Source organism: Callionymus lyra, chromosome 9 (assembly GCF_982586985.1).
Source record: "Callionymus lyra chromosome 9, fCalLyr1.hap1.1, whole genome shotgun sequence".
Taxonomy (NCBI): Eukaryota; Metazoa; Chordata; class Actinopteri; order Syngnathiformes; family Callionymidae; genus Callionymus; species Callionymus lyra.
Genome location: NC_141826.1, coordinates 26,637,134 through 26,656,526, shown reverse-complemented (window position 1 = coordinate 26,656,526; position 19,393 = coordinate 26,637,134). Strand labels below are relative to the sequence as shown.

The following is a 19,393-nucleotide window of genomic DNA, read 5'->3' as shown; positions in this document are numbered from 1 at the left end:
TGTACTCTTTCATGTTTTTATACATGTAAATGTTTATGTAACTTATAGCTACTGTTGTGTAGTCTTTTAATGTTTTTATATGTGTAAATGTTTATGTTACTTATAGCTACTGTTGTGTACTCTTTCATGTTTTTACACGTGTAAATGTTTATGTAACTTATAGCTACTGTTGTGTACTCTTTCATGTTTTTATATGTGTAAATGTTTATGTTACTTATTGCTACTGTTGTGTACTCGTTCAAGTTTTTATATGTGTAAATGTTGATGTAACTAATAGCTACTGTTGTGTACTCGTTCATGCTTTTATATGTGTAAATGTTTATGTAACTTATAGCTACTGTTGTGTACTCTTTCATGTTGTTATACGTGTAAATGTTTATGTTACTTATAGCTACTGTTGTGTACTCGTTCATGTTTTTATATGTGTAAATGTTGATGTAACTAATAGCTACTGTTGTGTACTCTTTCGTGTTATTATACGTGTAAATGTTTATGTTACTTATAGCTACTGTTGTGTACTCTTTCATGTTGTTATATGTGTAAATGTTTATGTTACTTATAGCTACTGTTGTGTACTCTTTCAATGTTTTTATATGTGTAAATGTTTATGTAACTTATTACTACTGTTGTGTACTCTTTCATGTTTTTATACGTGTACATGTTTATGTTACTTATAGCTACTGTTGTGTACTCTTTCAATGTTTTTATATGTGTAAATGTTTATGTTACTTATAGCTACTGTTGTGTACTCTTTCATGTTTTATATGTGTAAATGTTTATATAACTTATTACTACTGTTGTGTACTCTTTCATGTTTTTATACGTGTAAATGTTGATGTAACTAATAGCTACTGTTGTGTACTCTTTCATGTTTTTATATGTGTAAATGTTGATGTAACTAATAGCTACTGTTGTGTACTCTTTCATGTTTTTATATGTGTAAATGTTTATGTTACTTATAGCTACTGTTGAGTACTCTTTCATGTTTTTATACGTGTAAATGTTTATGTTACTTATAGCTACTGTTGTGTACTCTTTCAATGTTTTTATATGTGTAAATGTTTATGTTACTTATAGCTACTGTTGTGTACTCTTTCATGTTTTATATGTGTAAATGTTTATATAACTTATTACTACTGTTGTGTACTCTTTCATGTTTTTATACGTGTAAATGTTGATGTAACTAATAGCTACTGTTGTGTACTCTTTCATGTTTTTATATGTGTAAATGTTGATGTAACTAATAGCTACTGTTGTGTACTCTTTCATGTTTTTATATGTGTAAATGTTTATGTTACTTATAGCTACTGTTGAGTACTCGTTCATGTTTTTATATGTGTAAATGTTGATGTAACTAATAGCTACTGTTGTGTACTCTTTCATGTTTTTATATGTGTAAATGTTTATGTTACTTATAGCTACTGTTGTGTACTCTTTTAATGTTTTTATATGTGTAAATGTTTATGTAACTTATAGCTACTGTTTTGTACTCTTTCATGTTTTTATATGTGTAAATGTTTATGTAACTTATAGCTACTGTTTTGTACTCTTTCATGTTTTTATATGTGTAAATGTTTATGTTACTTATAGCTACTGTTGTGTACTCGATCATGTTTTTTATGTGTAAATGTTTATGCTACTTATAGTTACTGTTGTGTACTCTTTCATGTTTTTATATGTGTAAATGTTTATGTTACTTATAGCTACTGTTGTGTACTCGTTCATGTTTTTATATGTGTAAATGTTGATGTAACTAATAGCTACTGTTGTGTACTCTTTCATGTTTTTATACGTGTAAATGTTTATGTTACTTATAGCTACTGTTGTGTACTCGTTCATGTTTTTATATGTGTAAATGTTGATGTAACTAATAGCTACTGTTGTGTACTCTTTCGTGTTTTTATACGTGTAAATGTTTATGTTACTTATAGCTACTGTTGTGTACTCTTTCATGTTGTTATATGTGTAAATGTTTATGTTACTTATAGCTACTGTTGTGTACTCTTTCAATGTTTTTATATGTGTAAATGTTTATGTAACTTATTACTACTGTTGTGTACTCTTTCATGTTTTTATACGTGTACATGTTTATGTTACTTATAGCTACTGTTGTGTACTCTTTCAATGTTTTTATATGTGTAAATGTTTATGTTACTTATAGCTACTGTTGTGTACTCTTTCATGTTTTATATGTGTAAATGTTTATATAACTTATTACTACTGTTGTGTACTCTTTCATGTTTTTATACGTGTAAATGTTGATGTAACTAATAGCTACTGTTGTGTACTCTTTCATGTTTTTATATGTGTAAATGTTGATGTAACTAATAGCTACTGTTGTGTACTCTTTCATGTTTTTATATGTGTAAATGTTTATGTTACTTATAGCTACTGTTGAGTACTCTTTCATGTTTTTATACGTGTAAATGTTTATGTTACTTATAGCTACTGTTGTGTACTCTTTCAATGTTTTTATATGTGTAAATGTTTATGTTACTTATAGCTACTGTTGTGTACTCTTTCATGTTTTATATGTGTAAATGTTTATATAACTTATTACTACTGTTGTGTACTCTTTCATGTTTTTATACGTGTAAATGTTGATGTAACTAATAGCTACTGTTGTGTACTCTTTCATGTTTTTATATGTGTAAATGTTGATGTAACTAATAGCTACTGTTGTGTACTCTTTCATGTTTTTATATGTGTAAATGTTTATGTTACTTATAGCTACTGTTGAGTACTCGTTCATGTTTTTATATGTGTAAATGTTGATGTAACTAATAGCTACTGTTGTGTACTCTTTCATGTTTTTATATGTGTAAATGTTTATGTTACTTATAGCTACTGTTGTGTACTCTTTTAATGTTTTTATATGTGTAAATGTTTATGTAACTTATAGCTACTGTTTTGTACTCTTTCATGTTTTTATATGTGTAAATGTTTATGTAACTTATAGCTACTGTTTTGTACTCTTTCATGTTTTTATATGTGTAAATGTTTATGTTACTTATAGCTACTGTTGTGTACTCGATCATGTTTTTTATGTGTAAATGTTTATGCTACTTATAGTTACTGTTGTGTACTCTTTCATGTTTTTATATGTGTAAATGTTTATGTTACTTATAGCTACTGTTGTGTACTCTTTCATGTTTTTATACGTGTAAATGTTGATGTAACTAATAGCTACTGTTGTGTACTCTTTCATGTTTTTATATGTGTAAATGTTGATGTAACTAATAGCTACTGTTGTGTACTCTTTCATGTTTTTATATGTGTAAATGTTTATGTTACTAATAGCTACTGTTGAGTACTCTTTCATGTTTTTATACGTGTAAATGTTTATGTTACTTATAGCTACTGTTGTGTACTCTTTCAATGTTTTTATATGTGTAAATGTTTATGTTACTTATAGCTACTGTTGTGTACTCTTTCATGTTTTATATGTGTAAATGTTTATATAACTTATTACTACTGTTGTGTACTCTTTCATGTTTTTATACGTGTAAATGTTGATGTAACTAATAGCTACTGTTGTGTACTCTTTCATGTTTTTATACGTGTACATGTTTATGTTACTTATAGCTACTGTTGTGTACTCTTTCAATGTTTTTATATGTGTAAATGTTTATGTTACTTATAGCTACTGTTGTGTACTCTTTCATGTTTTATATGTGTAAATGTTTATATAACTTATTACTACTGTTGTGTACTCTTTCATGTTTTTATACGTGTAAATGTTGATGTAACTAATAGCTACTGTTGTGTACTCTTTCATGTTTTTATATGTGTAAATGTTGATGTAACTAATAGCTACTGTTGTGTACTCTTTCATGTTTTTATATGTGTAAATGTTTATGTTACTTATAGCTACTGTTGAGTACTCTTTCATGTTTTTATACGTGTAAATGTTTATGTTACTTATAGCTACTGTTGTGTACTCTTTCAATGTTTTTATATGTGTAAATGTTTATGTTACTTATAGCTACTGTTGTGTACTCTTTCATGTTTTATATGTGTAAATGTTTATATAACTTATTACTACTGTTGTGTACTCTTTCATGTTTTTATACGTGTAAATGTTGATGTAACTAATAGCTACTGTTGTGTACTCTTTCATGTTTTTATATGTGTAAATGTTGATGTAACTAATAGCTACTGTTGTGTACTCTTTCATGTTTTTATATGTGTAAATGTTTATGTTACTTATAGCTACTGTTGAGTACTCGTTCATGTTTTTATATGTGTAAATGTTGATGTAACTAATAGCTACTGTTGTGTACTCTTTCATGTTTTTATATGTGTAAATGTTTATGTTACTTATAGCTACTGTTGTGTACTCTTTTAATGTTTTTATATGTGTAAATGTTTATGTAACTTATAGCTACTGTTTTGTACTCTTTCATGTTTTTATATGTGTAAATGTTTATGTTACTTATAGCTACTGTTGTGTACTCGATCATGTTTTTTATGTGTAAATGTTTATGCTACTTATAGCTACTGTTGTGTACTCTTTCATGTTTTTATATGTGTAAATGTTTATGTTACTTATAGCTACTGTTGTGTACTCTTTCATGTTTTTATACGTGTAAATGTTGATGTAACTAATAGCTACTGTTGTGTACTCTTTCATGTTTTTATATGTGTAAATGTTGATGTAACTAATAGCTACTGTTGTGTACTCTTTCATGTTTTTATATGTGTAAATGTTTATGTTACTTATAGCTACTGTTGAGTACTCTTTCATGTTTTTATACGTGTAAATGTTTATGTTACTTATAGCTACTGTTGTGTACTCTTTCAATGTTTTTATATGTGTAAATGTTTATGTTACTTATAGCTACTGTTGTGTACTCTTTCATGTTTTATATGTGTAAATGTTTATATAACTTATTACTACTGTTGTGTACTCTTTCATGTTTTTATACGTGTAAATGTTGATGTAACTAATAGCTACTGTTGTGTACTCTTTCATGTTTTTATATGTGTAAATGTTGATGTAACTAATAGCTACTGTTGTGTACTCTTTCATGTTTTTATATGTGTAAATGTTTATGTTACTTATAGCTACTGTTGAGTACTCGTTCATGTTTTTATATGTGTAAATGTTGATGTAATTAATAGCTACTGTTGTGTACTCTTTCATGTTTTTATATGTGTAAATGTTTATGTTACTTATAGCTACTGTTGTGTACTCTTTTAATGTTTTTATATGTGTAAATGTTTATGTAACTTATAGCTACTGTTGTGTACTCTTTCATGTTTTTATATGTGTAAATGTTTATGTTACTTATAGCTACTGTTGTGTACTCGATCATGCTTTTTATGTGTAAATGTTTATGCTACTTATAGCTACTGTTGTGTACTCTTTCATGTTTTTATATGTGTAAATGTTTATGTTACTTATAGCTACTGTTGTGTACTCTTTCATGTTTTATACGTGTAAATGTTTATGTAACTTATAACTACTGTTGTGTACTCTTTCAATGTTTTTATATGTGTAAATGTTTATGTAACTTATAGCTACTGTTGTGTACTCTTTCATGTTTTTATATCTGTAAATGTTTATGTTACTTATAGCTACTGTTGTGTACTCTTTCATGTTTTTTTATGTGTAAATGTTTATATTACTTATAGCTACTGTTGTGTACTCTTTCATGTTTTTATACATGTAAATGTTTATGTAACTTATAGCTACTGTTGTGTACTCTTTCATGTTTTTATATCTGTAAATGTTTATGTTACTTATAGCTACTGTTGTGTACTCTTTCATGTTTTTTTATGTGTAAATGTTTATATTACTTATAGCTACTGTTGTGTACTCTTTCATGTTTTTATACGTGTAAATGTTTATGTTACTTATAGCTACTGTTGTGTACTCTTTCATGTTTTTATATGTGTAAATGTTTATGTTACTTATAGCTACTGTTGTGTACTCTTTCATGATTTTATACGTGTAAATGTTTATGTAACTTATTGCTACTGTTGTGTACTCTTTTATGTTTTTATACGTGTAAATGTTTATGTTACTTATAGCTACTGTTGTGTACTCTTTCATGTTTTTATATGTGTAAATGTTTATGTTACTTATAGCTACTGTTGTGTACTCTTTCATGATTTTATACGTGTAAATGTTTATGTAACTTATTGCTACTGTTGTGTACTCTTTTATGTTTTTATACGTGTAAATGTTTATGTTACTTATTACTACTGTTGTGTACTCTTTCAATCATGTTTTTATGTGTAAATGTTTATGTTACTTATAGCTGCTGTTGTGTACTCTTTCATGTTTTTATACGTGTAAATGTTTATGTAACTAATAGCTACTGTTGTGTACTCTTTCATGTTTTTATATGTTTAAATGTTTATGTTACTTATAGCTACTGTTGTGTACTCTTTCATGATTTTATATGTGTAAATGTTTATGTAACTTATAGCTACTGTTGTGTACTCTTTCATGTTTTTATATGTGTAAATGTTTATGTTACTTATTACTACTGTTGCGTACTCTTTCAATGTTTTTATATGTGTAAATGTTTATGTTACTTATTACTACTGTTGTGTACTCTTTCAATCATGTTTTTATATGTGTAAATGTTTATGTTACTTATTACTACTGTTGTGTACTCTTTCAATCATGTTTTTATATGTGTAAATGTTTATGTTACTTATTACTACTGTTGTGTACTCTTTCAATCAGGTCTTTATATGTGTAAATGTTTACGTAACTTATTACTACTGTTGTGTACTCTTTCAATCATGTTTTTATATGTGTAAATGTTTATGTTACTTATTACTACTGTTGTGTACTCTTTCAATCATGTTTTTATATGTGTAAATGTTTATGTTACTTATTTATGTGACTGTTGTATAATAAACTTACTGTGAGGAGCCGTCAAGCCAAAGAAAAATAGATTATAATTGGAAAATTAATGATAATAATATATAACATATTTTAAAAAAAGGCCAAAAAAAGCGTTTATATTCTACAAGTGATGAATACATGTAAAAACAAAAACATTTATGGTTTAATATTTTACTCTGGCCTTGAGAGATTTTTTTTTGTGACAATGACAGAGATTAGATGATTTCTTAACTTAACAAATGTGTCTAAAACCTGTGAGGGTAAAACTGTGCTGCTGTAACAACTGTCTCAATGACATCACCAGATACTGATGACATCACCAGATACTGATGACATCACCAGGTCATGGTCAGCTGACATCAGTGTTTGTCTCACTTTAATGAGTAACTTCAGCCACGAAACCGTCGCAGACGATACTTGAAAGTCGTCATCACGTGGTTTCAAAACTCACCGACACACAACCGTCACAGGATCAAAGACACAAACGCTCGGATCGCACATGTTTAGATAAGGACGCCGTTGCCATGGCGACGCCTATCAACCTGAAGTGATTCGCAGAAGAATCCGTCCTTTGGCACCGCGACTGAAATGACACTTGCAGTTCCTAAGCGACGGTTCACAGCAGCGTAACACACAAATACAGCTGCGAGGCCGAGAGGACGACTCACAACTTTAGTGTCATTGAACGCAACACACACTGAGATAAAAATCTTTATTCCGAGAATCTTCTGACGATCGAACACGTGAAACAATCCGACATGTCTTCACGTCGATCTTGTGCAACTGTGTGGCTTTAAGAAAGTTCAAGGTGCTGGTTCGGATCCCGGCGAGTCTCTGCTCAGTTCCAGTTCCGGGGAAGGTTGTCGAGGATCCGGCGTCGGTGCGAAGGGTTGATGACGCCGGCGGCTCGTAGGTCGTCTTCTGTGACGCCGCTGTGGAGCAACAGAGTGAAGACGGTGATGACATCACAGCTCAGGGGTCAAGGGTCTGAAAACAAGTTCAGTTGAAATCCTAAGATAAGGGTTTTATTTTGTTTGGCTACTTCCTGTTCTGCCCGTCTGCTTCCTCTGTTTACAGACACTTCCTGATGGCGTTTGGTTCTTCTCTGGGGACAAATAGCTGTAAATTCTTGGCCGCCGTCCCAGCCCTAGTTAAACGCAGTACTTTCTTCAGACCGGCGTGAGCTCGTCATTCAGTCCCATCTTGTGATGCCTGGACATCCCTGTACTTTCTATTGTTGGAGCCGTTTCATTGGACTAGTTTCTCTTCCAGGCAGTTAACAGTTCAGATGAACCAAATTGTTGATGTAGTAGTGAGTAGTTTTCTCAAAGAAAAACCTTGCATGAACTTCCTGATCGAGGAATGCACCGAAATAATGTAACTACCGTATTCCTTGGACAATGAGGCGCATTTTGTTCTTCAGCGTCACTGATAGTCTTGGGTTTGAAGTCAGTCTTCTAAGTATGTCTCTTAACAAGTGTAGTTTTGAGGTCCGTGGACACAGCATAACATTATGTCTAACCACAGAACCCATGACGTATTACTGCGTCGAAGAGTGAGTGAAAAGTCATCAGTGCATTGCACGACATGTTTGAGTTTGAGGTCCGTAAGAACAACCAGAACTAATACCGAAGAAGAACCGGATCATGAGGCGAATTGTGGATCGTATGAGCCTCACAGTTTGAAATATTCTCTACTTGCATCTAATCATTTGTGTTGATTATCAAACTGACGTGTGTGAAGCATCATTTTCCGTACCTGAAATAATCCAGATCATCCCAGCCGTTCAGGCTGAGTCCAAGAGTGTACTTCTGAAGTCCCAGAGTGCTCAGAAGCTCCCTGATGGTCTCGGGTGCTCCCTGGAGGACCTGCGTGAAGAAGACGATACTTTAGTTTTCTGCAGGTGTTTGAAGATGTGTCGTTGAAGGTCATACATCCTTCTCCCAGCTGTAGCGCCGCTCCGAGTACATGACGGGAGCCTTTCTGAAGTGGGGAAGGTGCTGAGCTATGAGGGACGTGTCCCGGCTCGAGGGGAAGAAGTCCACCTCGCTGAGGGACTTCGCGATCTGAAGCGCGGTGAGCGAGTGGTCTCCTGTCGGCGCCGGCGCTGGAACTTCTGCGACCCACGGGACGGAACCGCGATACTGCTCTATACGAGTCGGGACGTAAGAGAACGGAACTCTGGTCTTCCGGGGAGGGTTGATCCGGTCCTGGGGAGGTTGACGGTGATCCCTCCGGTCCTGATCCTTGATGATCACCGAGTGATTCATGTACAGGTTCCTCAGGTTCTTCTCCGGAAGAATGGAGTCGTGATCAATGCTCCTCTTGTTGTACTTGGGTTTGGGGGCTTGTTCCTGGTAGGCTGGGACAGCCTTGGTCGACGGGGCCGGGATGGGAACAGGGTTCTTCGTGGGGAAGAGCTGATAGGAAGAGTTGGCCTTGCTTGCGTTGACATCGTTGGTCAAAGAGTACTGAGGCAGAACGGCCGGGATCTCGATCTCGGTGAAGTCCGATCTGCGACTATGTCTTCGGGTGAGTCGTCCGGAGACTTTGGGAAGTTGCAACGCCTCGTTTCCAGCCCAGATGACCTGAGTCTCGCTCCTCCTGGGACGGGCTTCGTCCGCCTGGCGCACCACGGACACGCCCTCGAAGATGTAGTAGGCGGGGTTGGTGTAGCTGCTCGGCGTGGGTTTGGACACGACGGCTGGACATCTGCGATGAAACACAAATAATATGAAGTTAACATCTTGACTGTGACGGTCGGCCCGCGTGGCGACAGGATGTGAGGTCGTCCTGTGGTCGAGGTCGGGCTAGAATTCATCCCTCAAGATGCTGAATCAATGGCTGATCTAGTTCATGACAAGACTGGGTCCCTGGACCTCATGTCCTGCCACATTAAAAGTCAAGTGGAAACATCTCTTCCTGGTTCCTGGTGCTCAGGAAGTCCTTTCAGGAAGATGGTGTCGAGACTCGAGTCACTTTTCTTCACCTCATGAATCCTTCGCCGCTCGTTATAATGAAACTCCAGGCGAAGATTCCGCAGCTGTTTCCGAACGAGCGTTTTCTTCCGAGCTATGACATCATCGATTTAATGAGACACATCGTCCGAAGACACGAGGCCAACACCTGAAGATCTGTGGACTCCAGGACTCGGTTGCAAAAAGTTGAAATTCCAGTGACTGAAAAAGTTGTTATTTCTAGTGAAGAAGGTTTTCTTGTGACGATGCAACTACAATAACACAAGTTTACGTCTAAGTTTTAAGTTTCAGAAGATACTAAACCTGACCTGGATCAGTTTTTCAGAAGGTTCTCTCGTGCTGTGAGTCACAAAGGTTCTACTGAAGGTGGATCGATGTTCTGAAGGTCATTAGATAAACAACGATGACGACATCTTCCCTGAATGAATCTCTTTGATTCCAACACACACACAAGGACACACACACACTCACCTGTGAGCAGAGACTGGTGTTTGTTGTGTAGATGCAGGACACACACACTCACCTGTGAGCAGAGACTTGTGTTTGTTGTGTAGATGCAGGACACACGTGTGTCTTCGCTGAGACTCTGGTGTCTTTCTCAAAACAGAACAAGTCTGAAAAAAAAACAACCATTCCTGGATCATGATGACTTCCTGTGTGTGTGTGTGTGTCTGTGTGTGTGAGTGTGGGTGGGTGTGTGTGTGTCTGTGTGTGTGGGTGTGTGTGAGAGGGTGTGTGTGTGTGTCTGTGTGTGTGGGTGTGTGTGAGAGGGTGTGTGTGTGTGTCTGCATGTGTGTGTGAGAGGGTGTACGTGTGTGTGAGTGTGTGCATGTATGTGTGTGTGTGTGCGTGTGTGTGTGTGTGAGTGTGGGTAGGTGTGTGTGAGAGGGTGTGTGTGTGTGTGTCTGCATGTGTGTGTGAGTGTGTGCATGTATGTGTGTGTGTGTGTGTGCGTGTGTGTGTGTGCATGTGTCTGCGTGCATGTGTGTGTGTCTCTGTGTGTGTGTGTGCATGTGTGTGTGTCTGCGTGCATGTGTGTGTGTGTCTGTATGTTTCTGCGTGCATGTGTGTGTGTGTGTGTGAGAGCGTGTGTGTGTGCATGTTTCTGTGTCTGCTTGCATGTGTTTGTATATCTGTCTGTATGTGTGCATGTGTGTATGTGTGTGTGTGCATATGTGTGTGTGTCAGCAAGTATGTGTTGGTGTGTGTGTGTGTGTGTGTGAGTGAGTGTGTGTGTATGTGTGAGAGTATGTGCGTGTGTAAGTGTAGGTGTATGTGTGTGTAAACGTGTGCATACATGTGTGTGTGTGTGTGTACGTGTGTATACGTGTGTGTGTGTGTACGTGTGTATGTGTGTATGTGTGTGTAGGTGTGTGTGTACGTGTGTATGTTTGTGTGTGTAAACATGTGTGTGTGTTGCTGATCCTGACCTGCAGGATACAAACTCATCCAGCAGCTCGGACTCCCATGATGCAGCTGGTTTTGAGGTCAGAGGTTGAGCAGCCAAAAGAAGAAGCGTCAGTGAGGAGCGAAGAGGAAGCAGAAGAAGAACCGACTCGGTCAGAAGAGCGACGGTGGACAGTCAAGAAGGAAGTGCGATTGCCAGATGGAAGATGTCACAACGAGAGGATTCTCTCACCGTAGATCTTCTTTCGAGTTCCTCGTTTGTCTTTAGGAACATGGATCCTCACTCGTCCTCGAATCGACCCGATCTCCTCGCCACGGTGACTCAGCAACGTCTCGAACTTCTCAGATCCTCCGGTCAGAGAGCGCAGAGCCATGCAGCATTCACCTTCAGAGATGAAGACATGAAGACATGAAGACATGAAGACATGGAGACATGGAGACATGGAGACATGAAGACATGGAGACATGAAGACATGGAGACATGGAGACATGAAGACATGGAGACATGAAAACATGAAGACATGGAGACATGAAGACATAGAGACATGAAGACATGGAGACATGAAAACATGAAGACATGGAGACATGAAGACATGAAGACATGAAGACATGGAGACATGAAGACATGGAGATATGAAAACATGGAGACATGGAGACATGAAGACATGAAGACATGGAGACATGGAGACATGAAGACATGAAGACATGGAGACATGAAAACATGGAGACATGGAGACATGAAGACATGAAGACATGGAGACATGAAGACATGAAAACATGAAGACATGAAGACATGGAGACATGGAGACATGAAGACATGAAGACATGGAGACATGGAGACATGGAGACATGAAGACATGGAGACATGAAAACATGAAGACATGGAGACATGAAGACATAGAGACATGAAGACATGGAGACATGAAAACATGAAGACATGGAGACATGAAGACATGAAGACATGAAGACATGGAGACATGAAGACATGGAGATATGAAAACATGAAGACATGAAGACATGAAGACATGAAGACATGAAGACATGGAGACATGGAGACATGGAGACATGAAGACATGGAGACATGAAGACATGAAAACATGAAGACATGAAGACATGAAGACATGGAGACATGAAGACATGGAGACATGAAAACATGAAGACATGGAGACATGAAGACATGGAGACATCAAGACATGAAAACATGAAGACATGAAGACATGAAGACATGGAGACATGAAGACATGAAGACATGAAGACATGGAGACATGAAGACATTAAGACATGAAGACATGAAGACATCAGGACATCAGGACATCAGAACATGAAGACATGAAGAATGAAGACATGAAGACATGAAGACATGAAAACATGAAGACATGAAGACATGAAGACATCAGGACATCAGGACATGAAGACATGAAGAATGAAGACATGAAGACATGAAGACATGAAAACATGAAGACATGGAGACATGGAGACATGAAGACATGAAGACATGAAGAAATGAAAACATGAAGACATGGAGACATGGAGACATGGAGACATGAAGACATGAAGACATGGAGACATGAAGACATGAAGACATGAAGACATCAGGACATCAGGACATGAAGACATGAAGAATGAAGACATGAAGACATGAAGACATGGAGACATGAAGACATGAAAACATGAAGACATGGAGACATGGAGACATGAAGACATGAAGACATGAAGACATGAAGACATCAGGACATCAGGACATCAGGACATGAAGACATGAAGACATGCAGACATGGAGACATGAAGACATGAAAACATGAAGACATGGAGACATGAAGACATGAAGACATGGAGACATGAAGACATGAAAACATGAAGACATGAAGACATGAAGACATGAAGACATGGAGACATGAAGACATGGAGACATGAAGACATGAAGACATCAGGACATGAAGACATCAGGACATGAAGACATGGAGACATGAAGACATGAAGAAATCAGGACATGAAGACATGAAGACATGGAGAAAGGAAGACATGAAGACATGGAGACATGAAGACATGAAGACATGGAGACATGGAGACATGAAGACATGAAGAATGAAGACATGAAGACATCAGGTCATGAAGACATGAAGAATGAAGACATGAAGACATGAAGACATCAGGACATGAAGACATGAAGACATCAGGACATGAAGACATGAAGACATGGAGACATGGAGACATGAAGACATGAAGACATCAGGACATCAGGACACGAAGACATGAAGACATGAAGACATCAGGACATGAAGACATGAAGACATGAAGACATGAAGACATGGAGACATGAAGACATGAAGACATGGAGACATGAAGACATGAAAACATGAAGACATGAAGACATGAAGACATGAAGACATGAAGACATGGAGACATGAAGACATGAAGACATCAGGACATCAGGACATCAGGACATCAGGACATGAAGACATGAAGACATGGAGACATGGAGACATGGAGACATGAAGACATGGAGACATGGAGACATGAAGACATGAAAACATGAAGACATGAAGACATGAAGACATGGAGACATGAAAACATGGAGACATGGAGACATGGAGACATGAAGACATGAAGACATCAGGACATCAGGACATCAGGACATCAGGACATCAGGACATGAAGACATGAAGAATGAAGACATGAAGACATGAAGACATGGAGACATGAAAACATGGAGACATGGAGACATGGAGACATGAAGACATGAAGACATGAAGACATGAAGACATCAGGACATCAGGACATCAGGACATGAAGACATGGAGACACGGAGACATGAAGACATGAAGACATGAAGACATCAGGACATGGAGACATGAAGACATGGAGACATGGAGACATGAAGACATGAAGACATCAGGACATGAAGACATGAAGACATGGAGACATGAAGACATGAAGAAATCAGGACATGAAGACATGGAGACATGAAGACATCAGGACATGAAGACATGGAGACATGAAGACATGAAGAAATCAGGACATGAAGACATGAAGACATGGAGAAAGGAAGACATGGAGACATGAAGACATGAAGACATGGAGACATGGAGACATGAAGACATGAAGAATGAAGACATGAAGACATGAAGACATCAGGTCATGAAGACATGAAGAATGAAGACATGAAGACATCAGGACATGAAGACATGAAGACATGGAGACATGAAGACATGAAGACATCAGGACATGAAGACATGAAGACATGAAGACATGGAGACATGGAGACATGGAGACATCAGGACATCAGGACACGAAGACATGAAGACATGAAGACATCAGGACATGAAGACATGAAGACATGGAGACATGAAGACATCAGGACATGAAGACATGAAGAATGAAGACATGAAGACATGAAGACATCAGGTCATGAAGACATGAAGACATCAGGACATGAAGACATGAATAATGAAGACATGGAGACATGAAGACATGAAGAAATCAGGACATGAAGACATGAAGAGCCATGCAGCATTCACCTTCAGAGATGAAGACATGAAGACATGAAGACATGAAGACATGGAGACATGGAGACATGAAGACATGAAGACATGGAGACATGGAGACATGAAGACATGAAGACATGGAGACATGGAGACATGGAGACATGAAGACATGGAGACATGAAAACATGAAGACATGAAGACATGAAGACATGGAGACATGGAGACATGAAGACATGAAGACATGGAGACATGGAGACATGGAGACATGAAGACATGGAGACATGAAAACATGAAGACATGGAGACATGAAGACATAGAGACATGAAGACATGGAGACATGAAAACATGAAGACATGGAGACATGAAGACATGAAGACATGAAGACATGGAGACATGAAGACATGGAGATATGAAAACATGAAGACATGAAGACATGAAGACATGAAGACATGAAGACATGGAGACATGGAGACATGGAGACATGAAGACATGGAGACATGAAGACATGAAAACATGAAGACATGAAGACATGAAGACATGGAGACATGAAGACATGGAGACATGAAAACATGAAGACATGGAGACATGAAGACATGGAGACATCAAGACATGAAAACATGAAGACATGAAGACATGAAGACATGGAGACATGAAGACATGAAGACATGAAGACATGGAGACATGAAGACATTAAGACATGAAGACATGAAGACATCAGGACATCAGGACATCAGAACATGAAGACATGAAGAATGAAGACATGAAGACATGAAGACATGAAAACATGAAGACATGAAGACATGAAGACATCAGGACATCAGGACATGAAGACATGAAGAATGAAGACATGAAGACATGAAGACATGAAGACATGAAAACATGAAGACATGGAGACATGGAGACATGAAGACATGAAGACATGAAGAAATGAAAACATGAAGACATGGAGACATGGAGACATGAAGACATGAAGACATGGAGACATGAAGACATGAAGACATGAAGACATCAGGACATCAGGACATGAAGACATGAAGAATGAAGACATGAAGACATGAAGACATGGAGACATGAAGACATGAAAACATGAAGACATGGAGACATGGAGACATGAAGACATGAAGACATGAAGACATGAAGACATCAGGACATCAGGACATCAGGACATGAAGACATGAAGACATGCAGACATGGAGACATGAAGACATGAAAACATGAAGACATGGAGACATGAAGACATGAAGACATGGAGACATGAAGACATGAAAACATGAAGACATGAAGACATGAAGACATGAAGACATGGAGACATGAAGACATGAAGACATCAGGACATGAAGACATCAGGACATGAAGACATGGAGACATGAAGACATGAAGAAATCAGGACATGAAGACATGAAGACATGGAGAAAGGAAGACATGAAGACATGGAGACATGAAGACATGAAGACATGGAGACATGGAGACATGAAGACATGAAGAATGAAGACATGAAGACATGAAGACATCAGGTCATGAAGACATGAAGAATGAAGACATGAAGACATGAAGACATCAGGACATGAAGACATGAAGACATCAGGACATGAAGACATGAAGACATGGAGACATGGAGACATGAAGACATGAAGACATCAGGACATCAGGACACGAAGACATGAAGACATGAAGACATCAGGACATGAAGACATGAAGACATGAAGACATGAAGACATGAAGACATGGAGACATGAAGACATGAAGACATGGAGACATGAAGACATGAAAACATGAAGACATGAAGACATGAAGACATGAAGACATGAAGACATGGAGACATGAAGACATGAAGACATCAGGACATCAGGACATCAGGACATCAGGACATGAAGACATGAAGACATGGAGACATGGAGACATGGAGACATGAAGACATGGAGACATGGAGACATGAAGACATGAAAACATGAAGACATGAAGACATGAAGACATGGAGACATGAAAACATGGAGACATGGAGACATGGAGACATGAAGACATGAAGACATCAGGACATCAGGACATCAGGACATCAGGACATCAGGACATGAAGACATGAAGAATGAAGACATGAAGACATGAAGACATGGAGACATGAAAACATGGAGACATGGAGACATGGAGACATGAAGACATGAAGACATGAAGACATGAAGACATCAGGACATCAGGACATCAGGACATGAAGACATGGAGACACGGAGACATGAAGACATGAAGACATGAAGACATCAGGACATGGAGACATGAAGACATGGAGACATGGAGACATGAAGACATGAAGACATCAGGACATGAAGACATGAAGACATGGAGACATGAAGACATGAAGAAATCAGGACATGAAGACATGAAGACATGGAGAAAGGAAGACATGGAGACATGAAGACATGAAGACATGGAGACATGGAGACATGAAGACATGAAGAATGAAGACATGAAGACATGAAGACATCAGGTCATGAAGACATGAAGAATGAAGACATGAAGACATCAGGACATGAAGACATGAAGACATGGAGACATGAAGACATGAAGACATCAGGACATGAAGACATGAAGACATGAAGACATGGAGACATGGAGACATGGAGACATCAGGACATCAGGACACGAAGACATGAAGACATGAAGACATCAGGACATGAAGACATGAAGACATGGAGACATGAAGACATCAGGACATGAAGACATGAAGAATGAAGACATGAAGACATGAAGACATCAGGTCATGAAGACATGAAGACATCAGGACATGAAGACATGAATAATGAAGACATGGAGACATGAAGACATGAAGAAATCAGGACATGAAGACATGAAGAGCCATGCAGCATTCACCTTCAGAGATGAAGACATGAAGACATGAAGACATGAAGACATGGAGACATGGAGACATGGAGACATGAAGACATGGAGACATGAAGACATGGAGACATGGAGACATGAAGACATGGAGACATGAAAACATGAAGACATGGAGACATGAAGACATAGAGACATGAAGACATGGAGACATGAAAACATGAAGACATGGAGACATGAAGACATGAAGACATGAAGACATGGAGACATGAAGACATGGAGATATGAAAACATGGAGACATGGAGACATGAAGACATGAAGACATGGAGACATGGAGACATGAAGACATGAAGACATGGAGACATGAAAACATGGAGACATGGAGACATGAAGACATGAAGACATGGAGACATGAAGACATGAAAACATGAAGACATGAAGACATGGAGACATGGAGACATGAAGACATGAAGACATGGAGACATGGAGACATGGAGACATGAAGACATGGAGACATGAAAACATGAAGACATGGAGACATGAAGACATAGAGACATGAAGACATGGAGACATGAAAACATGAAGACATGGAGACATGAAGACATGAAGACATGAAGACATGGAGACATGAAGACATGGAGATATGAAAACATGAAGACATGAAGACATGAAGACATGAAGACATGAAGACATGGAGACATGGAGACATGGAGACATGAAGACATGGAGACATGAAGACATGAAAACATGAAGACATGAAGACATGAAGACATGGAGACATGAAGACATGGAGACATGAAAACATGAAGACATGGAGACATGAAGACATGGAGACATCAAGACATGAAAACATGAAGACATGAAGACATGAAGACATGGAGACATGAAGACATGAAGACATGAAGACATGGAGACATGAAGACATTAAGACATGAAGACATGAAGACATCAGGACATCAGGACATCAGAACATGAAGACATGAAGAATGAAGACATGAAGACATGAAGACATGAAAACATGAAGACATGAAGACATGAAGACATCAGGACATCAGGACATGAAGACATGAAGAATGAAGACATGAAGACATGAAGACATGAAAACATGAAGACATGGAGACATGGAGACATGAAGACATGAAGACATGAAGAAATGAAAACATGAAGACATGGAGACATGGAGACATGAAGACATGAAGACATGGAGACATGAAGACATGAAGACATGAAGACATCAGGACATCAGGACATGAAGACATGAAGAATGAAGACATGAAGACATGAAGACATGAAGACATGGAGACATGAAGACATGAAAACATGAAGACATGGAGACATGGAGACATGAAGACATGAAGACATGAAGACATGAAGACATCAGGACATCAGGACATCAGGACATGAAGACATGAAGACATGCAGACATGGAGACATGAAGACATGAAAACATGAAGACATGGAGACATGAAGACATGAAGACATGGAGACATGAAGACATGAAAACATGAAGACATGAAGACATGAAGACATGAAGACATGGAGACATGAAGACATGGAGACATGAAGACATGAAGACATCAGGACATGAAGACATCAGGACATGAAGACATGGAGACATGAAGACATGAAGAAATCAGGACATGAAGACATGAAGACATGGAGAAAGGAAGACATGAAGACATGGAGACATGAAGACATGAAGACATGGAGACATGGAGACATGAAGACATGAAGAATGAAGACATGAAGACATGAAGACATCAGGTCATGAAGACATGAAGAATGAAGACATGAAGACATGAAGACATCAGGACATGAAGACATGAAGACA

The 19,393-nt window shown here is 37.8% G+C and overlaps 1 protein-coding gene across 1 annotated transcript in view; it reads right to left on the bottom strand.

Annotated features, from left to right (window-relative positions):
- Nucleotides 1-7,372: 7,372 nt before the first annotated feature.
- Nucleotides 7,373-19,393, bottom strand: part of inppl1b (inositol polyphosphate phosphatase-like 1b) — a 57,699-nt gene continuing 45,678 nt past the window's right edge. The window contains exons 23-27 of the mRNA XM_087799846.1: nt 11,483-11,635; nt 10,367-10,457; nt 8,800-9,577; nt 8,624-8,733; nt 7,373-7,797 (exon numbers count right to left, since the gene is read on the bottom strand). Coding sequence (XP_087655972.1) covers nt 7,704-7,797; nt 8,624-8,733; nt 8,800-9,577; nt 10,367-10,457; nt 11,483-11,635 — 1,226 coding nt within the window. The 3' untranslated portion in view covers nt 7,373-7,703. The remainder of the gene's footprint in view (nt 7,798-8,623; nt 8,734-8,799; nt 9,578-10,366; nt 10,458-11,482; nt 11,636-19,393) is intronic.